Consider the following 25189-nt stretch of genomic DNA (forward strand, 5'->3'; position numbering starts at 1 on the left):
TGACGTGGGAGAATTTTGGCTGAATGGAGGATGGTTCAACTGGTGGGGCTTAGTACATTGTGGGTGAAAAATCACACGGAAACCTGAACTTAAAGCTTTCTTGAGTCACTTCCTCCCAGAGGAGAATAAAGGATGCCTCCCACAAAGAGACAGAGAGACAAGAAACCACCTCCACATCCGCAGCTGTACAAGCAAAGGGCACATTGTGGTATGTCATGAAACACAGATAACCTTTTTAATCATATAAATAAAGGAAACGGTAAAACCTATTAAACGCCCTTGGTCTGAGAGCAGGCCTTATCAAAAAACTGTAAACATTTTCAATACTTGCAGTTTTAGGTTGGGTACTGGCATCCTAAAAAGTTGCGGAGGCTCTTAAAAAAAGAACACATACCACGGGCCTTTTGTGTGCAAGAGAATGTCCTTTCACCCAACGCACCCCCTCGGTTACATTTAGTTCAGTTGTAGTGGGTCGTGCCGCGAGAAGCAAAAGAACTTCAGGAGGAACACTCGTTGGCGGTACAAACAGATCCGCCACAAATGCACAAAAGTGACTTTTCTCAAAAAAACTTTTCACTTAAGTCGCAGTAGTTAGTGAAAAAGACTTTATGCCTTCTATTGAGTTACTGCTGACAATTGTATGCATTTTTATTGCATTGTCATATCATAATCTTCACCAAAGCAAATCACAGTTTATCAAAAAACACCGAGAGAGAGAGAGAGAGAGAGAAAGAGAGAGAGATACACATATCTAAAAAAACAACATTCATCATATATGCAAATAATCAACGTGGTATCATGCACTTGAATAACTGCATTCAAGTGTTCATCATTTCCTTGTCACTGGGACCAATACAAAGGGGGCTGGACCGGCAGAATAAACTAAACACCTGCCGCAACACACAATAAACCGCAGACCTTCAACACGTATACGTGCGGTGTTTTGCTCTCGTGACAAGACGGTAGTGGCATACGTTTTCTGTTTTGTATTCGAAGTTGTAAATGCGGGAGATACTGTCACGAAAAGTGTTGCCTTTTATCTCTTGAACTGTCCAGATAAGAACTTGAGAAATATCTGACTGGAATACAGGAATCGCGTGCGCAAACCGCAACTTTTTATCCCCGACTTTTCTGAATCACTGGCACGCCCCAAAAAGAGCGAATTCAAAAGACTAGAGCTATTAAAGCTCTTACGTTTTAATGAGAAGCTTTTGGAGGGATTTCTGTTTTAAAGCACGAGCACTGTGCTTTGAGAGACGTGAAGGAATGTAAGGATAACATCTCACCTGCGCGTGGAAGTACCAAATACACCGAGAGAAGATCAGCGAATGAGGTGAATATACAGTTTCGTTAGTTTTTTTTATCTAAGCGTATTATAATTCAACTTTATATATCGGTCAGAGAGAGGGTTTTTTCAGGTAGGCCGTGCAACTTAGGGAGGGATTTTTTGCTAAATAGGATTTATAACATTTAGGGTAGCCCATAGAGTTGTGTGTTTTATGGTGACAAATACCGTAGGGAACGTGAGCTGTAATTTTGTGTTAGCATGCGGAATTGTCATACTGTAGTTAAGTGGTTTACATTTGGCATAAAATCCATACCTTAGTTAACGTTACCTGACATTTCATATCACAATGAAACCTTGTTTGTAGAAATAAAAATTGTAAATAAAAACAGTATATTTATATTAGGCCTACATTGTAGCTATTATGTGTATTTATCAAATATTTTGAGAAAAAGGACATGCTACCTAATTTTGCTACTAACCATATTATGTTGGCAATGTTGGCTTTTTTCACTATTTCGCTACAATAATTTTTATTAGCCTATTTGTGCACACTTTAACTATAATGTTTTATTTGTTTATTTGATTGTTTTATAGGCCTACCCATTTTCTTAATTTCTGTAATTTGTATACACTATTTGTATAAAAAGAGAGAGAACCGTACTTTGTCATTCTGTCAGTAACAAAACGGGGAAAAACGGGCGCGCAGGGATTGGATTTAATGGACGTCATGGATTGCGCTTGAACATCTATAATTCATATACTGGCCATTCGGTAGAGAAGAACTAATACATAATACATGCTAACATGAAAGAATAACAGTTTACACCTGTTTATACTCAATATTAAAAACGGCAAATCTTTTTATACGGAAATGTTAAGAAAATTAGGTCTTTACCAAAGTGTGTGTGTTGTAAAGTGTGCAGTTCAATATGTTGCAGATGGGTAAGGCATACACTAGTGATTTACAAAATCTCAACATATTTATCTGTCTGTCTGTTTGGATAGCTGTGTGTGCGTGAGAGGGGGGGGGACTTGGGGGGAGGATTTGCAGCTTCACATATATGAAGCAGCTGAAAACTGACATTTGAAGTGGTCCTCACTATTTATGTTCATCTGATGATTATAAGAGGTTTGTGTGAAAGTTGAATTGAGGGGTAGGTTTAGGGTTCATGATTGAAGATCACTGCTTCTTGAGTTGTCCTATGAAACCAGCACATGTGTGGGTGTGTGTTCCTTACTTTCCCCTCGAACCAGTGCCAGAACCAACATGTAAAAACGCCCGAGTGACTGATGCTGAATATCTGAGGAAAAGAAGACATGAGACAGATCTGATCTTGCTCAATATGCAAGACTCACCAAGAGCCAATGAAACAAAACATCAGAGAACTTTTGCATTCAGAATCAGAAACCAGGAGGCTTTCCGTTGGAACATGATATCAGTTATTTGTCGTTTTTTTCTCACAGACAAACATCTTTTTGCTCTCGTGGCTCCCAATTCAAATACAGACAGCTTTGATCCCAGTCTGTATTCTAGGTCCATGATACGCATCTACATGAACATATAGAGATTACAATCTCCTTTTTCTCTCATCTCTCCCTTACCGACTTTTTCATACAATCTCCAAGCTCTCTCCTTCTATCTCTCTTTGTGTCATCATGCAGTTTGGACATGTAGTACATTCCTGGACAAGCCTCTAGATGTGCTTTGAATATGAATTTGAACCAGTGACAGCTGGCAGAGCCTGGACCTGGGCTTGTGTGTTGAGTGTGTGTGTGTGTGTGTGTGTGTGTGTATGAGTTTGTGGAAAAGGATTAAATGAGTTGCCTAGTGTCAAAACTTTTGCCTCCACATGTACTAGAACCAAAGCACACAAACAGTCAAAAGTAAACTTTAGCCAACACACAGGCTACACAGGTGCGGTGCTCACAAATGCAAATCAAAACGCAAGCTGATGTCTGTCCCCATTTAAGCTGTTTTAATCACGCGTCTCTTGCCGAAAGAATTCGTGGACTTGCAAATCCCCCAAATGCGAGGGCCTGCTGCGATGACATCACCCACATGCATCACTGACAAGCTGATGATGTCATAACCAGGAGCCCAGGATCAGTAACTGATGGAAACAGGTCTAAAAGAGGCAGCAGTTGCCACCGGGACTCCAGTGAGATGTTTCAGGTTCTAACAGTGAGCAACGTGACGGGGCTTTGCTGCAGCTTTGGGGTGATTTGCCACCTTCAGCTTTTCCCAGGCACATAGCATTTCTAAGCTGTTTTTCATAATCACCGGTTTCTATCATTCCAACCCTCCTCCCCCAAACCAGTACACGGGTTACAAACCACATCTTAATCTGTTAACTCTCAATTCAATCCACGCAGTTGCTGCGGGTGATTGAAGACGATTAACAGCACCTGTTTTTCTTAAAATAAAATTGACACAATGTACCGTAAATGCTGGCCTCCTGAAACTGGATTTTTGGGGGGGGGTGAGGGAGAAGGTGTGACAGGCAGGGCTTTGCCCGGCCATTCAAACTGGAAGCTAAATATATGACATTGTAGTAAAAATGACTGGAGGTTGTTGAGTTGTATTCATGCATGTTTGTATTTGTTCCTTTCACTGCCTGTGTAAATCAAACTCTGTCTTTGTGTGTCTTTATTTTCTTTAACTCTCGTTTTTTCCTGTCGTCCTTTGTCATTTCAGCCTCTTTCTTTGTCTAAAACTGTGATGAGTTTAGCCACTTCTTTCTCATCTTTATTATGTCCTCAGATGTTTCTCTTAAAATGTTTAAGAGCAAAAAATATAGAAACTGTTAAAATACGTAAAAAGTAAGGAGGTGTGAAATGAATGTAGATTAAACAGATAATATACAAAGTAATCTGGATTGAAAAATGTTTGTTTATATTCAACTATTCAATAATATTGATTGTTGCATACTTGGCAAACCTCAGCTCAGTTTGTGACATTGTTGAGATCTCTTCTCAAACTCTAGAAATACTCTTTCATATCTAGGAAAAATAAGCGAGATATTAAAGAGATATTTGATTTTATTAACTATGGGTTTCTTTCCTTTGTGTTAGCATAGGTTACCTGCAAATATGGGAATTATGGAAGCTAGACTCTTTTTGCTGTGGGCTTTGTTTGTGTTTGACGTGGCCGGCACACATCGGCCCACTCCCAGAGTGCACCTGGCGTTTAAAGGTAAGCACAAACGTTTGTTCATTACTTGTCTATGCATACTCAAACATTCTGTCTCTTTATTTGTTCTATGCATACACCCACATTTCCACAAACACACGCACACACACACACGCACGCACGCACGCACGCACGCACACACACACACACACACACACACGCACGCACGCACACACACACACACACACACACACACAAATGTGTGCAGATTCCTTTCAGTCAAAGCTGTTCTCAAGGATGTTGTCATCAAGTTTGAGGTGGGGTAAATGTGCTGGGCCTGGGTGGGTATGCAGAATATTCCAGGGACCCAGCGAATCCTGTACATTGTTTATTGTTTCAAATAGATTCAAAGCTAATTCTTATTTCTCTCGATTTCAGAAATTTTTACATGAATTTTAGAATCAGATAGTGAGCCATTGGAAATAAAATGAAATTTTGGGGTTAAATTATTGCAGTCATTTTAGTGAATAATGATCACTAAATAAACTTAGTATGAGGTGCTAAAGATTACATTCCTACTTTCTATCCTTTTTTATTTTATTTAACAAACTGCAGAGACATCACAGAAATAAAGAGAGGAGCTGACACAGACCTTGTGTTTTTATGCAGTTTTGGGATATTCCCACAAACTCTTTCCCAGCATCCTCTTGATAATTTTACATCTTGAAATCATGAGGTCTGAATCAAAGTCGTTTTATACAATTACAGTCATTGTCAATGTTAAACTAACAGTCACCCACCTTTGATTCAAATGCATGAAATCATCTTGCGCAAACACACACACACACCCGCACACACGCGCACATCCCTGAAACACATTCCCTTTAAGCCCTCTAATTCAAAAATCTGTGACAGGTAGAAAAAGGGGCTGCTTAACAACATACCGGTATGTAAACAGAAATTAAATTTGTGAATCAAATAAGAGGAACTCTCCCGTCTTACATTTCAGTTGAATTACATGAAAGTGCAGTGGTGAATACTATGCTACATAATCACCCCAAAGATGACAGAGCAGTCCTTCACTCATATGTGTGGTATTATAACCCTGCACAGCGCTGTTTGGAAAGTGCTTTGTGATCGCAAGCGACGGTGAACCTGAAAATACAGTGACCCACAACACAATACAAACAAACATTTTGGATTTGTTTGTGTTGTGCCAGCCAGACTGTAAACAACTTTCTGCAAGTCCCACGATTTTAGCTTGTTAATTTCTTTGTGGCCTCATTCCTTGCCATGGTACGTTAACTTTGACCTACATAGAGAGTTAGCACTCAGTTATCATTTTGGCTTCTTCTTTGAATATCCAAGTTATTTGTAAATTATTTTCAGGCAGTATTTTTTGTCAGTTCCTGTTTCCAAGAATTTCCAAGTACATCTTCATGCTGTTGTTATTAAATACTTCACTTTTGGTAGGCCTATTTACTTTGTGATAACTTGATGCATAGAATACAAATAGAGAGAATGTGACATGGTCTGATCATAATGCCTAACAATAATGTTTTTGTCATTCATTACCAATAGTATCATTGCCTCATCACCAAAAATACGTGATCTTCTATTTTTTTTAAACTTGCCTGCTACATTTAGTTTTTGGAGAGGAATAGGTCAGTACCGGTGTGTACCGGGCCACACATCTCTAATTAGGCAATCTTGTTTGATGCCCCAATTCCCCACGACCCACAATATTATGAGAATTCAATTTACCTCCCTGTTCTTCACAAACAATCCAATCATGATCTGGGTCGAAGGTGCCTTGAAGGAAATTCATAATGTGGTTACCGGGATTCATGAGAAATAAACGCTGTTTCCTATATCAATCACCTCATGTTTCATATTGCTCATCGCCCGTGGCTCATATTCCTCCTGCTTGTGTCTTGATGAAACCTCATTGAAAAGATGACTGGGTTAAATTATATGCCTTCAGTAGTTGGGATATAACTGGTTATTGTTAGCTTTGTCTTTTCTTTCATCACCCATCTCTGTAATTCCGCTGAAACTCCGTATGGCCTTGGCTCTGATCCAGTTCATTTCTGTGGTCACATTCTCCTGAATTGCGATCAATGTACACGCCAGGAAAGATCATCCCTCTGCTATCAAACCCGCCGCCCCTCCTCCCCGGCCCCGCCCTCTTCTCGACATCAAGAATAGCTGGACGGAAAAATCCACTTGTCTTGTTGGGCTCTCCATTTTTTTGCTGTTATCCGAGATGGATTGTTCTTTGTTTGCCACTGGGATGGTCTTTGTTTTGGAGGCGCCTGTCGAAGAGGGAAGGTCTTTGTGTAACTCTAGAAAGTGTACCCAAGTGGAGACTATGAGAACATAGCAAGGAACTGGCAGAAACAGCAAAAGAGGAACTTGATATTCTACAATGTATAACGTTACCCTAATATAAATATGCATTTTGTCATGGGTTGACAATCGATAAATCATATCCCCCTTGGATACTACACTTTTTAGCGAATTTAGATAATCTGCATACATAAAATTAGCATACTATGCACAGTGCACATACTGTACAATATACTACACAATTAGTACGGTATTTCTGAAAATGCCTTTTTTAAATATATTTTTGTGCTACTTTTATTTCAATAGCACAGTATGCAGGAGAGGAAAGGACAGGGTGGAGAGAATGGAAAAGCATCTGTAAAGGACCTCGAGATGGGAATCAAACTTGCGTCACGGGAGTTTGCACTATATGAGCGCCATCGGCTCTAATACCCAAATTAGTTTTTATTTCAATATCATTCAACATAAGCATGTCATTGGCTTCAGTCCACATCAAATTCAATGCTTAAATTGCTCTGATTGCAGGAAAATTCCATGCTGATCCGATATTGCTTTTACAGAATAAAAATGTAAACCCTAAAAAAGTCATATAATTTCAATTCAGATCAATGTTCAGATAAAATATTTCAATCTGATATTATAATCAGATAAACTTATAGCTAACTTATGAAAAATATGGTCTCTCACTTCCAAGACCCTATAGTAAAAGCATGTTAAATAATCAGAAAAAAATGGTATAAAAATAAAATATCATTTATAGTATTAACTAAAATAAAGGTTACTATGCTCAAATGTATTGTTATTCTTCTTGTCCCTGTTGAATTTTCCAAAACACAACAAAGGCTTTCTAAGAACAATTCCGGTAGGATGTTACATCACTTGACGTGACTCACCTTTGTACCAGTGTCTCATATCCCTGATTCAAATGAACCCTGGGCCATGTCCACTTTGGTCCACTGCAGGTCTGGCAGCGGTGGCGTGACCTGTGTTCTTTCCTGATGGTAAAGGAAAGACAGGGAAACTGGATTGTACACAAACCCTTCCCCTTTTGCCCACCCTGTTCCGTCTCCAGCAGATATCCGATCATAAGGTTATTTTAGCACCCTCTCCGTAGCATCCTGTAAACACATACTCCAACATAAATACGCTGTTAAAACATTCAAGTCGTCACCAAATGCCCACATTTCCTGTACCTCAATGTTTCCATGGGTGTGTACACATCCATATGAATGAGGGGTGATTAAGCTCATTCATTTAGACTGGCAGAGCATCCTTCATATGTAATTTTATAAAGCAAGTTTTAATAGAAAAGTTCACTTGAACATTGAATGTTGTTCCAATGATTTTCTTCTTCTGTGGAATAGAAAAGATGTTTGGCAGCCGCAAGATGCACTTTTTCATATAATAAAACTGTGATCAGGTGTTTTTTTGCTGAAGTGTATAGGCAGACTCACCTTGTAATGTGAATGGCTTCAATTTGCTCTCACAGTGAGACTGTATTAAACTACATTTTAATGCTCAGAACATCTAGAGCAAATCTCTGGGTCAGAGCTTGAAATATTCAGCCCTTAAAAGCTCATCAGACACAATGAAAATGACCTTAACCCAGTCTTGCATTTATTTCTGCTTGATATACACTTAAGACACTGACTCATCTGATCTACAGTAATATTGCATCAGACGACTTAGAATTGAAAACACAATATCAAACTGTGTTGTGGGTTACAAAATGGTGTTACAAAAAAATTAATTACATAAAGGACTTTTTAGTTTTGTTTCTAGGTCAATTATTTATTTTATAAATGTATGTAATGACTATCTATATTTAAAACATCTAATCATAATCAGTATGGTTTTATAACAATCCAGACCCACGTCTGGTTCAGCAAGTTACTAGAGCACGATGTGGATGAATGAGCCTTTAATCTTCTACCTGTATGTTTATGAACTTTAATCCTTAAATTCGACTGTAAAATCATGTCCAGTCAAACTGAAGTGCTGAGAATAGTCCTAGGAAAAGAAAAAAATGGTTTGGTTTTGGTTGTTTTTTAAATCTACTCATGTAGATGAGGCATCTTTTTCTTAATATAGTTCAACCAATCAAATCTCTTTTATTATATTTACTGACCTTCATGTTTTCAAGTGCTGTTATTTACTGTGAAACACAGGAAAAAAGAACACATAACACATGAGTTTGATTAAAATAAATAACATTTTCATTGGCAAACAGTCTTTCTCTTGGCTTCTTTATTATTAGTTGCTGACTTTTCTCAGTCATGCCTGTAAAAAAAATGCTAACATAATTCATAACTCTCTAGTCTAAACTGTTCACACAACATTAACTGCACTTCTTGCATAATGGGACAATTCTTTGAAGACCTGTGTCAGCCTACAGTACTGTCTTATTAAACTGTTCATTTGATCAGAAGTGAAGTGAACTAAACTAAACATTTTAACCTGATTTACACTGAATATTTCGCCCACACTTGAAAGTGTTTTCCAGCACTCAGGAAATGTTTCTGGAACTGTGTTAAGTGCAAAATGCTCCCACGAGCCTCCAACTCACGCTTCCCGGCTGCTCATTTCCAACTTTGAGGAGAACTCACTGAGGAGGGGCTGCCCACAACACTGCTGCTACAAGATTTTTATTTTAACAATTTCGTCTAAAATACTGTAGACAGTGTCCGTAGAGCTTTGTTTACCCGTATGAGTGCGATGCGACGTTAGGTGAACAGCAGAGCGTCGTGAGCGCCCCCTTTTGGTCAAGAGATAAATAACACTGTAGTTCTTTAGTTAAGTGCATGTGTAAGTTCAGTTCTCCCGAGAATTTCGCATTTCAGAAGTCGTTGCAAATACATGAAGATTTGAAGTACTACTGCACCAAAAGTAAGAACAAACCATACGCATAAATGTGTAGTCGATGATTATGTATTTACGCTTCTGCGGAGGTGGGAAACAAGTTTGCTCGCTAAAGGGTGTCACATCATAAACTGGCTAAAACTGTTTTTATTATTGTTTTGGGGATTTTTGTTCTTAATCACCAAAAAACAAGTGTTATACACCGCAATCACGTACAAAAAGTGATTTAGTGTTAGCATTCACATTTAACATTTCTTCTGATCGAAAACCGTTTACTTCCACCCGACCCGATCGACCCGCCTCCTTTTAAGTGACACGCCCCTCTCAGAAAACAAAAATATTTTCAGTGCTTTACACTCACCCCTCACAGCCCTGGTAATGCTTAAATACTCCTAACGATTAAACGTCTGTCCAAATATTATTGGATATCATTTAAAATATTCTTATATTGTTAAAGCGGCCAATAATCTACAAACAGCCAATACTGGTTGTAACACAGACACATCAGCCGTTATCTAGTTGCTTTTGATAACAAGAAACTTAAGCTTGTTAATATTACAGGCTCTAGGGGACTTGTACGGTGTTGCATTGCTGTGAAGACAAGTGATGTGTAAACAAACAGGAAATCATTCCTTTTCTAGGTTGAAGTTAGAAGTCAGATGCACAGCATTCACAATATGACCTGTTATCTTTTGTATTTTTTTTTTCAGAACTTATGGACACTCGCACCATAAGACCGTTCAGTTTCTCCTTCAACACCAGCGATTACCGGATCCTTCATGTTGATCAAGACCAGGGTCGTCTCTATCTGGGCAGCCGCGAGTATTTGGTCTCTCTGGACATGCAGAACATCAATAAAGAGCCTCTCATAGTAAGCGTTCATTCATTGTTGAAGACAATTAAATACACACATAATACAAATCTTGTGGTAAAACCCATTTTATGTGAAGGATTTTGCATTTGACCGATGACCGCAGAGGAATGTAAGTGTCAGTGAATTGTTCTCACAGCGTGGTGGGTGTTTTATGTCTGTAGATTCACTGGCCGGCTCCGGCTCAGAGAAAAGGAGAGTGTCAGATGACTGGAAAAGGCAGTCATGTGAGTTAACATCAGGTCTTTTCATCAGTTCATTATATTAGTGGTTACCGAAACACTTAGAGAGCATAGGTGTTTACAATATACATCCAACAGGGATTTTTTTGCTGTGCTTCGCAGGGAGAGTGTGCAAACTTTGTGCGTCTGATTGAGCCGTGGAACAGAACTCACCTGTACACGTGTGGCACAGGGGCTTATAAACCCATCTGCACCTTCATCAACAGAGGCTGGAGAGCTGAGGTACACACACTTATATAAACAAATATAATGGTCTTGCATTAACTGCATTGCTCTGTGCATCACTAATACGTTTTTGTACTTTCTCCCAAACTCAATAGGACTACCTCTTCAGGCTGGTTCCTGGTTATATGGACTCTGGAAAGGGAAAATGCTCTTATGATCCAAATCAGGAGAATGTTGCAGTTCTGATTAGTAAGCACCTATGAATTAAAATGCCATGTTATATATTCTATAAGTATTTTTGTAGTTTCTTCTTATATATGAAGAGTTTGGTTCCAAAATTTTAAAAAATCAGTTTTTTTATTATGTTATCATGTTTTATTGTGTTAGTTAGCTGTATTTTTGAGTTATTATGGCTTAAATAAAAACAAACCAACTGCAGTTTGATTGATATTAATTGGAATGCACAATAAAAAAACATGATTTTGAAAAATGGGAGTTATCTCATTTCATCTTCATATAACCATAAAACAGGTCATTATTATACCACCTCTTCTCCATCTAGATGGAAATCTGTATGCCGGGGCGGCCGTGGACTTCATGAGCACCGATCCGGGCATCTTTAGGACCATGGGGAGCCGGCCAGCTGTGAGATCTGAACAGTACGACTCTAAATGGCTCAATGGTAAATAACTGCTCTTCACATTTCCGTTGGCAGATGTAATTCTAATTAGACTGAAAATAAATACTTGGTCAAGTGATTTAGTTCCAGACGAATATTATTTCATCCACGATCTGCTTATTTCCCAGAACCTGTATTTGTTCGGATGCAACAGATTCCTGACAGCTCAGAGAGGAACGATGACAAACTCTATTTCTTCTTTCGAGAGAAGAGTCTGGATTCTGGGGGTGGAGCGAGTCCAAGTGTGGTGGCCAGAGTGGGCCGTGTGTGCCTGGTGAGAAACATCCCGCTGCACATCACATCTGGAACAGAGGAAATTCCGTTGATAAACAGTTTGTGTTTGTATTGATAGAATGATGAGGGTGGTCAGAAGTCTCTGGTGAACAAATGGACAACGTTTCTGAAGGCCAGACTGGTCTGCTCTGTAATGGGAGACGATGGGGTGGAAACTTTCTTTGATGAACTGAGTGAGCAATGTTTCCTTTTTATGGTCATTTTTATTAAGATAAACACGTTCAGCAACTAGTGATAGCTATTGTAAGTTTTATCTATAGCGTTATCTATTTTCAAACAAATATATACAATATCTATGCAAAACTACCAAGTACCTAAATTAATCTACCACACTGTCCATTACATATCTACCACAATTATATGAAAGTATGGCTGCCTGGGTTTACTATATTCAGTCCTTTTAGTAAAAATCTGACATTTTCTTCTAGAATTTTTAACTTCCCCAGACATATGTTTACTATGCCGAGTGTCACTGCGAATGAATGCATTGCAAATGTTGCTTGAAAACTGTTGCTTGCCTTGCTTCTCTCTTCTGCTTCAGGGGACGTGTTTATCCAACCCACCCAGGATGAGAAAAACCCTGTGGTTTATGCCGTCTTCTCGACTTCTGGGTAAACACTTGAATGTTCCTCAAATGAACAGATAAATAAAAAATCTTGTTTTTGCTCCTCTATCATTCACTTTTTTATCCCTATTCATTTATATGTACACGGTTCATACTGTATATCTTCTCACTTTTTGGTTTTGGAATTTTAGAAGATTGTTTTGCTGTTTCTTTATGTAAGGATTTTACTCATCGGTGGATGTTTTTTTTTCTCTCTTAGCTCGGTGTTTAAAGGTTCAGCCGTGTGTGTGTACTCCATGGCTGACATCAGAAATGTCTTTAATGGCCCATTCGCCCATAAACACGGACACAACTACCAATGGACAATGTATACAGGAAAGATTCCTTATCCAAGGCCTGGAACGGTGAGTTTATCTTGACTGCATTTATTTCTTAAAATCTTAAAACTTACATTAACACTTTAATTTGTTTGTCCATTATTTCCGTATCAGTGTCCTGGAGGTACATTCACACCAGGTCTTCAGTCCACAAAAGAGTTCTCGGATGAAGCGGTAAACTTCATTCGTGCACACCCCCTCATGTACCACCCTGTGTATCCGATTCACAAGCGCCCTCTGGTGGTGCGCTCAGGTGTGGACTACCGCTTTACTACTATTGCTGTGGACCAGGTGGATGCAGTGGATGGGCGATATGAGGTTCTCTTTCTGGGAACAGGTAATGTTTAGATCAGTTTCAATCTCTTCCTGGTGTGAACTTTTCATCACTTTTGTCAGTGTTAAAATGAATCACTCCCCTTTCCCTGCACAGATCGTGGTACAGTCCAAAAAGTGATAGTCCTGCCCAAGGATCCCACCACAATGGAAGAGCTCACTTTAGAGGAAGTGGAAGTTTTCAGGGTAAATCAATCAAAGCATAATTATCAAAAATATCTCTGACCTGAATTGGTTAATGTTGTTTTGTTACATTTAAGCTTTTGTATTCCTTCTCTACAGACACCTGCTCCTGTTAAAACTATGCATATATCTGCCAAAAGGGTAAGATTTAAAAACATATTATAGCTCTGAAATGTAATTCAAAAATATGGATTTTGTCTTCCAGCAATAAAACAGCGATACAAAATAACCAATTGCAAACATATAATCCAACACAGTTGCTATTTCTTTCCCTGCAGCAACAACTGTATGCATCTTCAGAGGCCGGTCTTACCCAAATGTCTTTGCATCGCTGTGGGGTGTATGGGAAGGCCTGTTCAGACTGCTGCCTGGCCAGAGACCCATACTGTGCCTGGGATGGAGAAAACTGCTCTGCCTTTACACAAGCCACCAAAAGGTTAGAAAAAAGACATATCTATTTAAATCTAGCTAAATGGTGGTTACTTTGAAGACACTAGAATATAACAATAAATATATTGTTTATGACAGAGAAAGTTCTGACATGAAACTCTAGATGGCGCAGTCCTAAAGTCTAAACCAATGTGGCATAATAACTTTACTACACGGCGCAGCTGATTGGTTCCTTCCGTATCAGCAGCCAATGAGCTTGTTGCTTCTGTATCAGCAGCCAATGAGCTTGTTGCTCTACGTTTAAATCTTTGCTAGTGATTGTTTGTAGCAGTGCAGCACTTTTCAGAAACCCTCCTCCTTCCCCAGCTCCACAGTATAGAGCTGCTACAAGGTGATCACGTAAGCTATGCGGGGTCTTAAAGTAATGTGAAAGAAAATCCAGGTTATCACATAAAAAATAATTGTTGGACTTTTCCTAAATACATGCACAGATATTACAGTTGTATTGCTTAAAGGCAGGGTGTCCGATTTCTCTTAGCCGTTGTTGATGTTCAAATCACCAAAACAAACACACCCCTACCCCCATCTTTCGCTTTCGTCATAGCTCGGCTCGGCTAATGTCCGTCCTGTGCACCTTACTGCTGATTGGCTACAAGGTTGTTTTGGTACTCGGCCCGTTAAAGCGTAATTCGGAAATCGGTTACCCCGCCTTTAAAGTTAAAAGTGAATATGAACTTGTTTTCAGTATTTGAGATCTAAAAAAAGTACAGAGAATCTTTTATGTGATTTTAATTTTCTGCAAATAATTGCAAATAGAAACAATATTTTGATTTGAAATTTGGGAAAAAATAGTGTTAGTAGTTCACAGAATTAAACAAAATGATCATTTTACCTAAACATATACCTATTAAAAGTAAATTCAGTAAAATGTTCAATTAGAATCTCTTTTTTTCCCACGATTGTATATATTTGGAACACAGTCATTAGATGAGTTAAGCGGAAGTTTGCGTAAGACGTCAGTGTGACGGTGAGTAATGTTTTATAATCTAATTTTAGGAGAAGCAGAAGGCAGGATGTAAAACATGGTGACCCTTTGCGTCAGTGCCGGGGATACAATGCCAAAGGTAACAACAAGAAATATGTGATTTTTCATGCTTATTGAACAAGAATTTTTAATCAAGACAGTCAACACAAAATTAAAATTTACCCTGTTTACATCCTTTTTTTAAATAGTGCATGTAAATCAATATAGTAAATATAATCAAAATATAATCTTTTGCCCTGCATTTGAATTAACTTTTGGCTTTTCACCAACACCTCCCGTTTCATATAGAGACACTTTTTCATAAACCAATCAGTTTCATGATCCAATATTAAATGGTGTCAATCAAATATATGTGCATGCAAACAAAGACAACATGTTACTCTAGTCTCTTACTGTGTCCATTAGTGGAAAGGAGACTGAAAGAGAAAGTTCAGTTTGGTGTGGAGGGCAGCAGCACGTTTCTGGAGTGCTCACCACGCTCTCCACAGGCCACCATCAAATGGCTTTACCAGAAAGAGGGAAGACGAAAAATGGTATGATCACAACTTACAATGCATTCAAAGACGTTTCAATAGTATATGTGTGAAATTAAACTCATGCTTTACCAAGTGAACTACAGTAGGAGTTTTGTGTTTTTTGTTTCATTCCTCCTAGCCAAAATGCCATACGAAGGCGTAGTGTATCAGCTAACGTCTTGTTTTCTACCCTCACAGCTGAATCGAGAAGGGGAAGTTCTCAAGACTTTACATGGCATTCTGATAAAATCTCTCACTAAAGCCGACGGAGGCCTCTACCACTGCTTGGCCACAGAAAATAACTTCAAACACACGCTGGCTCGCGTCTCTTTACGCATTTTAGACCGGGACATAGCGATAGCTCTGACCACCCCCGATGAAAACGAGGAGACAACAAGGAGTCATCACAAACACCACCAACAGGAACCGGTACCTCCCACCCCAGCCAATCTCCTTGAGCCTGAACTGCGTCTGATTCAACAATACTGCCAGTCTTACTGGGAGCAGCTGACAGCCGGGGGGAGCTTGCAGGATTACTTTCCTAAACGCACAAGTCGTAGACACACAGAGGCACAGAAAGCTGGTGGAGGGTGAAGTTGAGAGGAAAAGAGAGCTATAATTTCATCATTCCCTTGTTCATTTATGTATGTATTGTTCATTCATTCACTCACTCAATAAAATGACAGCCCGGCCCCAATAACTAAAGTCACCCGCTTAGTGCCAGTTTACATTTTGTGGGAGAACTAACCTACAGCTAACTTATACCACATGTTAACTGAGATAAGACAAAGTAGTAACATTAACACTTTACCCTAAAAATGAAAGTCAACAAAACAAAGCACCTTTAAAGAGTATATGACCTGACAAGCTTTACTTTATATTATCCTGTTTGCAAAAACAAAGCTATCTATCTCTTTGTTAACTCACTCTGTCATTGGGCCTGTGCAATTTCTGATGTTCCATCTGGATTATGAAATTGAAAGTAATATATGTGTTTGTTTAAATGTAATATATATGGATTTTTGATGGGTTAGTAATGGCATCGAACATTTGCAAGAGCACTACCGTCCTTCATGTCCTGTGACTGTTTCTAACCATTTGTAATGTATATTTATTTGAAGTTGTAAATATTTTTATGCGACGAGCCTTGTTGGGATACTGCGTACAGGGTGGAGGGCATTTTTGCATGATTGACATGTTGTGTTGCTGTTGTATTTATTTCAATGCATTTAAAATGGCTGACACGGTTTAGGAAATGATTGTATGCTGTGCTGTTAGTATCATGCTTTGGGTTGAGCTATCACATTACAAATACATAAACAACTCGTCATGAAGACCCACTCTGATTATGTCAAACACTGAAAACATCTTTACACTGCACATGTGTGTCCTTTTTTAAAAGAAAAGTCAAATCGTCCAGTTGTGAATTGAAACGTTCTGTCTTGCTAAACTAGATGTTGTCAGAAAAAATGCGCAGAATTTGTGAACGGTAGATTCATTTTTAAATCACACTCAAATGAGTATGTTTACTGTACTTAATAAAAAATCTAATGACAAATTGTACACTTTAATAAGACAGTGTCATGTAACGTGTACTGTACATTTCAGCAAGCGATCTTATAATTCACAGTGACTTCTCCTTGAGCAGTTTCCTGGCGTTGATTTATTTCGTAACTTTCCGTTGTGTAGAACACTTGAACAGACGCCTCCCACAGAGACAGTTCTTCTTGTGTTCTTTAAATGTGTAAAGCTGCCCAGATGCATTCAAAGTTCAATATTTCAGCCTTAATCCCACTCTTCATCGTCATCTTCTTCATCATCAAATTCATCGTCGTCATCTACAAGACACGGTAAAAGTTAGAAAACATTTTTGAAAATGTAAGGAAAACGGGGAGAAGAAAGCACCAAATTTACCTGAGGAGTGGATGGCTTTACTTCGCTTTTGCATGACCATCATGAGAGCTCCAACTATTCCCTCTCCTGAATCCAGTGCAGGTGAAGGAAGTTCAGAGCTGGCGGATACCTGTGAAGAGAAATGACATGAAGCCTTAAGCATACTGCTGCAACATTATATTAAAAGTGCAATGTAAAAACCTGACTTCACGAATCACTTGAATTTAAATTACTATTACTAACTATTAAACTTTATAACTTAAAAAAGGTTACATTTGTTTAAATTAGTTAAAAGTAAAACAAAAATTGTTAACATGAGCACATCGTTTTTTAGAGTGAAGGCTTTTATTTTGATAGCTACAAACAGCAGCATCCTCACTTTTATACATTCAGATTCTATGAAAGGTTCTTCACAGTGATGTGACAGAGGAACCATTTTTGCCTCCCCAAAGAACCAGAATTCAGTCAAGATAAAGTTTTTTGTTTTTTGTTACCTTTTTTAAAGTATAAATATTTTTTTCACTGCAGATGTTAAAAGTTCTATATAGAATTTGTATCACCTTTATTTTTATTAGTGTTTGCTAGTTCATGTAAAAAAACTGATCTTTTATGTTTTCCGGTAAAATATAGAAACAAAAGAACAAAATACTTACAGTACCTAAGGTTCAAAACAGAAATATATCTACAGTAGTTTATGGAGAATTGCAACAAACTTTTGTGACGTTTATGCTTAAAATGAAACAAAAATGAGTTTTTAATTTGATGTTAGCAGGTAAACAGGTAAATGTTTTTTTTCTTTTCTAAATGTTTTTTTTTCCTAAAAAAAACGTATAATGTAATTTTCCTAAAAGTAAATGTGTATTTTTTAAACTACTAATCTGAAAATAATTTCCACAATATGACTAATACTGCTTTCACATGCTCTCTAAATTATCAGAAGAAAAAATTGCACAAGAACAAGAATGTCACGTGTCCCACTGGGAAATAATTTTGATACCCAAAATTGTTTAATAATCTACTCACCTTTTTGAGTTTCAGCCCTCCTTGTATCTGTGCAAGTAAAGCCCCTCTACCACCACTAGATTCTGAAGGAGGCGTAGCCGTTCCTCCGGATGAAGAAGTGTTGCTTCCCAAGTTCACTGGAGGCGGGGCAGCCAGAGGAGGAGGTGGTGGCGGTGGTGGAGGTGCGCCACCGGAACTGGGTTTGGCTGAGGATGGGGGAGGAGGAGGAGTGAAATTCTGCTGATTGCTCCTTGGAGGAAAGTTGGGATGAGATGGAGGTGCGTCAACAAAGTCTTCAGGTGAAGGAGGGGGAAAAGACTCACAGGGCGGTGGAGGGAAAAAATCGGATGGTGGAGGGGGTAATGACATGTCACATTGTGGTGGAGGTGCCAAATATCCACTACTGTCTCTTGGAGGTGGGGGTCTCGCTCCCGGGGGCATCGGCGGGAAAGATGCAGCTGCTGGTTGCAAAGTGCTACCTCTCCTTTCAGCCACTTGAGGTGCAGATCGTCTTCCTTGAACTGGAGTTAAAGACTCTTTACGTTGGCCTGGAGGTGGAGGGAGAGATTCACTCCGACCTTTGGGTGGTGGGGGTAAGGGTGCACTGCGCACCCCTGGGGGCTGAGGCAAGGGCCCGTTCCGGCCTCCTGGAGGAACTGGTGGTAGGGGACCTAGCGTTGCAGACCGTGCACCCCGCGACTCTGGGGCTTGAGGTGACGGAACTGCTGGTGGATTCCCGGTGTGACCTCTTGAAGGAGTAGGCGGAATGGAACCACGTGTGGGCGATGGAACAGAGCACTGACCTGGGACAGGTGGTAGGGATCGACCTTGAGAGGGATGAGGGGCGGTGGAGAACCCAGAAGGCACTTGGGGGAGAGAACCTCGATGACCTTGGGGTACTGGAGGGTGAGTGTACTCTAAACAAATCGTGAACAGTTAGCTTGAAGTTGTACAGGATGAAACAAATGTGTGATTTTTATCCAGTTACAAGAAAATATTTACCCTGCTGGTGCACTTCTTTTTTAACAGCCTCCATTCCACCTGAGCGTTCAATGACATCATAGATGAGTTGAGAGGTTTCAGAATCGTCTAAATCTGCTTCGCTGATCCCTGCACAGGATAGAAGTTTCTTCAAGTCGGGGTCCATGGTGTTGCCACCCATGCCAAGGTGACTGACATGCCTAAAGTCATAACGGAATAAAACGTTTTAAAAGAGGTTTGTGAAACAAGATCTCAAAGGCAACTGTAAGGACTCACGTGAAACCACTGGGTGCTCCAATATCCCCCTTGAAAAATTTAGGTCCTTTCTTCTTTTTCTTTTCCTTTTCTTTCTTCTCTTTTTTTGATTTGGTAGGAGCGATTCGGTTTGGGACATTGATAGACACCGTTGGGGGCATGGTAGGTGTGCCAAAGCCTGTCATTAAAAGACAAACTGCATTTAATCTGCAAACCAATAAATGCTGCTTTATAACATCACAGGACAGAAAAAGTTGTTTGTTTGGCACAACAAAGTTTTGTTGAATGGCCACATGTGACAAGCACAATTCCCTTGTAAAAAGTGACCTGACTAACCATTAGGTGGAGGAAGTGGTGGCAATGATCCACGATCTAAGAATATTAAACATGTCATTGATTTGTTACATGCACTTCATTCAGACTGAAAATAACCAACTGATACTGAATGAAGGTAGTGATTGTTAGAAATCACTCACCTCTAGAATCAGATCCTTTTCTCTGCTGTTTCTCTGAAATTTTTAATAGGGAAACGTTATGCATAGCTCGGATTTAAGTAGTTTAAAGTATTAATGTGCTTTGACAGACAAACAAAGAAAACACAAGAACGTTTATTTCTGAATACCAAAGCGACAGTTTCTCTGGCTGATCTTCTCTTCCACGACAGTAAAGAAACATTCAGCCTCAGTTACATCTGCAAAGTTTAATCCCACTTGGCAATCCTAGGGAGAGATGTAATATCTTTATTTCAAGCCACGACACAAAACTAAATGGAATCCTCAGTACAGTAGAGTATAGTATTAGATCATTTTTATTTATCTGTTTTTTTTAAACTGGCAAAAATGTAACATCAACGTAAATAAAAAATGTGCAAAAATGTTCACATTGAAAGATAAGTTACATATATTCGGTTCTATATTTGCTCACGTATCAGAATGACTGCGCTTCTGGTAAATTCTGTCAAGGGATTTAAATAAAATATGATTGATTATATAAAAATATAAATAATCATATTTAAACATAAATAAAATTTAAAAAATCTTGAACGATCAGGAGATAAACAGGGTATCCACAATGCCTAATTATGCATGAATAGGCGTTATTTATTCACTATCCAGAATGCATTGATCTGTGGCTGTTCTAAACAAATGCATACTGTAAATAAAAGTGTCTGCAAGGTTTTCACTTGTGTTAAAATATAATCAGTATCGTACAAAAGCATAGACGTCTCTCTGAATATTTTTGTCTATCAGCCATGCGGACTGAAGGGGAGGGGTGTCTTCAAAAGTTAGTGGAAAGTTCCCAATTGCAAAAGAAATATTTGACATGCCAAACAGCACCAAACCAAGGACAATGAACTGACAAATGATAAATGCATACAATTATTTTATACATTTAAGACACTTGCATTAAACTTGCATTAAATCAACAGTTGTGTTATTAAAAATGTAAATGAAATGGCAGACATTCTGGTTGTAGATGGCGTTATGAGGAAGTGCTATCACTACACTCAAATAACAGGAAAGAGAAATAAAAACTTCTCCAACACAAGACAACATTTGGTTATGTGGGTATATGTCAAAAACAACTAAACAGAATGATAAGAGCCAAGCATAAGAGGCACATGTGGCATCAATGCTTTTTTACATGCACAAAATAAAAAGAAAACATAGATACTCACATCTCCAGGAAAAGTGTGAAAAAATGGTTTGGCTGTTCGATACATCAGTTGGTTGTATATTTCCTGTTCCCAGACCAGCTTCCCTGCCTGAGGGGAAGAAACAGATCTGAGGTCAAGAGTTTGCAGAACTACATGGAAAATCGCTAGCATACTCATTATTGTGTAGTCTGTAAATATATAAATACTACAGTTGTTAAAGTGATACTTCACAATAAATGATGACATTTTTTGTGTTAAGGGTTTTATTTACATGCGCACATATTGTGCAATAATGATTCAAGCTAAAATATAACAAGTTATAAAAAGTGTTGTTTTTAGAACCTTAAGGTCATAAAGGCGAATAAAAAATGAGCGCTGAGGGCTGTCCTTCACGAAACAAATCACTCCAGACTGCTGTGGGGTCCAGCGGGTCGGGTCGCTCGGCAGGGCCATGAGCAGCTGCACAACAGCAGAAGACAAAGACTGGGGACAAAACCAAACATAAGAGACGTCATTCGTGATGCGTGATGCTGAATGGAACATGTATGGGTCAAACTTTAACCTGCCCCCCTAAAGAGCGCTCTTCGTGGATTCAAAGTACATTCTTTACTGTTCAAGCGTTGAGTTAAAGCTAGCAGGTTTAAGTTGTTTGTGAGTGATGTCTATTAGACTGTGACAGGAAATGTCTTTAAGCAACTTCCCCTCTCATACCCCTCTGTGATCACAGCTCAAGCTGCATGTGACGGACAATTTCACACCTTTTCTTCCTTTAATCGCAAAGCTTTCACTGTGCAACCAAGCAGCCCCTCGAACCGACACAAAATGGCTGTTACTTTACTCTTCGGTGTTCAGCACAGGACTCAAATTTGTGTGTTTTTGTGGCGTGCGCAGTTAAAGTGATGCAATTGTGTAATCAGTGGATTTAAGGTGTACAGTAGAGTGTATGCGTCGTGTAAAACTTAGATTAAAGCATCTGATAAATATACATAAGTGTCAATATTAAGAAAACAGGCACCAGACAGCAGGATCCAGTCCTGAATGTGTCAAAGAATGACATAAGGAAGCAGAAATATACAACTCGAAATAGAAGCGAGAAACGCTTTCAGTAGTCTGGCTGACTGGTTTACCTTCAACTTTCTTTAATGTACAGTATGTGTTAAATGTGGCTGGATTATTTGAATAGATCAAAGCAATAAGCCCCAAGAAGCAGTGGGTTACAGTGCATTTTTTAACAGCTAACGGCGTTGTGGCACGATACGAAGCGAAGTTGCTTTTATAAAACGGTTGTTCCATACGCTTAGCAAGGTTTCATAAAATAAAGTAAATAATGTGATATTTAGGCTATGTAGTGCGGTCAGCAATTATAAATCAGGGGATTTTATAATGGCTTAGAACTCGGCTCAACCAATCAGAATCAAGGACGAGAACTGAACGTTTTATAATGTGTATTAGATAAGTACAGAATGTGTACACACTGTTCACACAATATAACGTGGCCTTTTCCCACGTCAGGCAATTGGAAGAAAAATCTTAAAGGGATAGTTTCCCCTAAAAATGAAAATTTGATCATATTTTATTCACCCTCATGTTGTTCAAAACTTGTATATGACTCATTCTTCTATAGAACAGAAGAGGATATTATCGAAAATGTCTCTGTGTTTTGTGTCCATACTATGGAAGTCAATGGGGGCCAGAGCTGTTTGGTTACCAACGTTCTTTAAAATATCTTCTTTTCTGTTCTTCAGAAAGTCCTACAGGTTTGGAATGACATGAGAGTGAGTAAATGATGAACAAATTTTACATTTTTGGGTGAGCTATCACTTTAAATTGCAAAAGGGAGTAAGTTCAAAGACAGCAAAGAAAAGTCGTGTCCAAAAACTTCAATGTTGTACTTCTTTATTTGAGGCAAATGAGGGGAAAACCAACTGCCAGAGACCTCAAAGATTCGATTTGTCATTCATCATAAACACAACTTTATACGAATAAAGTGGGGAAAGGTGTCAAAACCTGTAAAGCTAAAAATGCTTTAACATTTTTGACGAAAATGTTGTATGTGAAATATAAATCAAGAATTATTTAAGCGTCTGTACCTCTTGATGTGTTCATGTGTGTTCTTGTGAAGTTCACTAACAATTTTAAGTAATTTGAATTAGTTAAAAAAAAGGTCTTTGAATAAATTCAGATCATGCTGGAATAACCCGGATGATCTCCTCAATATGATGTCAAAAATATACAAAATACTAAAAAAATCTAGAATTGAATTTTTTATCAAACGTTTTACTTAAACCGTCTTTTAATTTGTAATCTTTTTTACATTTCAAAATAAAAGCATTTGTACATGCAATTTTGTATTATATTATATATTATATCCATTTACATGTCTTTTATTTTCATTTTGCATATAAATTCACAAAAAGACCTGATGATACAGTACTTACAATTAAGTGAACAGAATAACTTTAATCAAATTCCAGTAGCTTGCCTTTTGAACGTACTCAGAGTTAAAATTGTGATTTTTACCCATGCTCCTTCGACCTGCTCCCACTGCCCCCCTGAACTTACCTGACACCTCCTGCCCAGCAGATCCTCCAGCCTCTCATTCTCCAGTGGACTGAGCAGAGAGCTGTTCATGCACTCCTGACCTTTCTTATTTCCTCGCTTCATGGCCTCACATGCACAGATCAAACCTTTCAAAAGTTACACTCGAAGTTAGACACCTCCGCAGAGAAATACAATGAGAGATCTCCTGTGATCTACTGATGACTTGGCTGAACGGCGAGCATCAAGTTTCTCTTCCTAGTTCTTAGTCGTACCATCAGCAGACAAAACGTTTTCACAGGAAATGGACAACCACACTTTTTTTCTCTTTTCTATTTTCATTCTGTCGCCTTGTTGTCAGCGTGAAATGCTACTGTATGTTCATGTTGCTTTGAACGGAAGTCCCCTTAGGGCCGCCCCTATTGCAATAGTCAAACCATCAAATCACTCATACTGTCTACAACTGTACAACTGCAGAAAATATCAACTCGTGTCGGTCATTTCCTGTCTGTGGTTCTCTAACATCTAATTACATGTGTAGAAGGAAACAAAACAATAACTGAGGAATTATCAGTTACACTTTGAAAGAAGAATAGTTGAGAGGGCTCAACATATACTGACAACGTAATGCAAGCTGCTCTTATAAGCAAAATGTTTCTGTTTGAGCTATAATACCAGATCATGGGTTTGATGTAAAAATCCGGCAAACCATGTACCTCTAAAAAAAGGTTGCATCCCACAACATGAAAGTTTACGCTTTTATAATAATGTAACAAACACATGGGCCCTCAACACAACAGCCTAAATCGACCTGTCACACAAACAGTGAGAATCAATATTCACATCAATAAAATACAAAGATGAGCTCTGAGCAACGATATCAAAAACAACAAAGATGTTATTTATTCATGCTTATGCATGCTGACATATCACAAACCAGTAAAAACTGACATTGTTCACTATGATCGGTCTGCTGATAGGTGTCACTTCTACTCCCGACCACAAGAGGTCTCCCTCATCTGAGTTCTAACTTCCTGTTTCCAGCCACACCTGTTTAACATTAGTTTAAATATCCTGATTATGAATATATTTGTTTATCGTCTTTAGGTGCTGTTCTCAGTGTTTGTAGTTAGATTAACTAACCTTACTTTATTTTTGTTTCCACTTTTGTGAGTTGCCTTTGCCTTTGGTTTTGTCTATTAAACCACCAAGCCCATGGATCCTACTGTGTCTTAAGAGTCTGCTTTGTTACGTAATAAGAAATGGTTTAAGTCAAGTTATTTGGGAAAAAACAAGGAGTGTTTACTGTGGTGGTTTTTCTAGACATATTATTGACTTTTCTTATATTCTAAATATATTACTGAGTTTTCTTATATAAAATAGCTTTCTTACTTAAAGAATACATTTAAAGGAAGTTATAGAGTTCATATACTTCTCTGATCTTAACAAGGGCTATGGGCCTCATGTATGAGTTTGAACACTTGAACACCTGCGTACACACCAAATATCTTCTCACACTAAGACAGGAACTGCACGTACACCACACACACTTTTGTAGAGAGGTTTGGTTAAGAACGC

General features: G+C 38.6%; 2 protein-coding genes across 2 annotated transcripts; one reads left to right on the forward strand and one right to left on the reverse strand.

The window, feature by feature from the left end:
* Nucleotides 1–887: 887 nt before the first annotated feature.
* On the forward strand, nt 888–16615 carry sema3ga (sema domain, immunoglobulin domain (Ig), short basic domain, secreted, (semaphorin) 3Ga). The gene is made up of 18 exons (XM_057356640.1): nt 888–1333; nt 4366–4481; nt 10337–10497; nt 10662–10724; nt 10842–10961; nt 11060–11153; nt 11467–11586; nt 11712–11857; nt 11936–12050; nt 12419–12488; nt 12702–12846; nt 12934–13156; nt 13250–13338; nt 13435–13476; nt 13614–13771; nt 14782–14849; nt 15176–15303; nt 15484–16615. The coding sequence occupies exons 1-18, from the start codon at nt 1329–1331 to the stop codon at nt 15877–15879; spliced, it is 2259 nt and encodes a 752-aa protein (XP_057212623.1). The 5' UTR covers nt 888–1328; the 3' UTR covers nt 15880–16615.
* On the reverse strand, nt 16278–23984 carry wasa (WASP actin nucleation promoting factor a). Its single transcript, XM_057356641.1, has 11 exons — nt 23636–23984; nt 21416–21556; nt 21095–21181; nt 20039–20135; nt 19893–19925; nt 19753–19788; nt 19438–19594; nt 19183–19361; nt 18202–19097; nt 17200–17308; nt 16278–17123 (listed from the first exon to the last, which is right to left on the reverse strand). Exons 1-11 carry the CDS (start codon nt 23735–23737, stop codon nt 17071–17073), a joined length of 1890 nt encoding a protein of 629 aa, XP_057212624.1. The 5' UTR covers nt 23738–23984; the 3' UTR covers nt 16278–17070.
* Nucleotides 23985–25189: the final 1205 nt, after the last annotated feature.

The sequence above is a fragment of the Triplophysa rosa genome, linkage group LG17 (genome assembly GCF_024868665.1).
Source record: "Triplophysa rosa linkage group LG17, Trosa_1v2, whole genome shotgun sequence".
In the NCBI taxonomy this organism is placed as follows: domain Eukaryota; kingdom Metazoa; phylum Chordata; class Actinopteri; order Cypriniformes; family Nemacheilidae; genus Triplophysa; species Triplophysa rosa.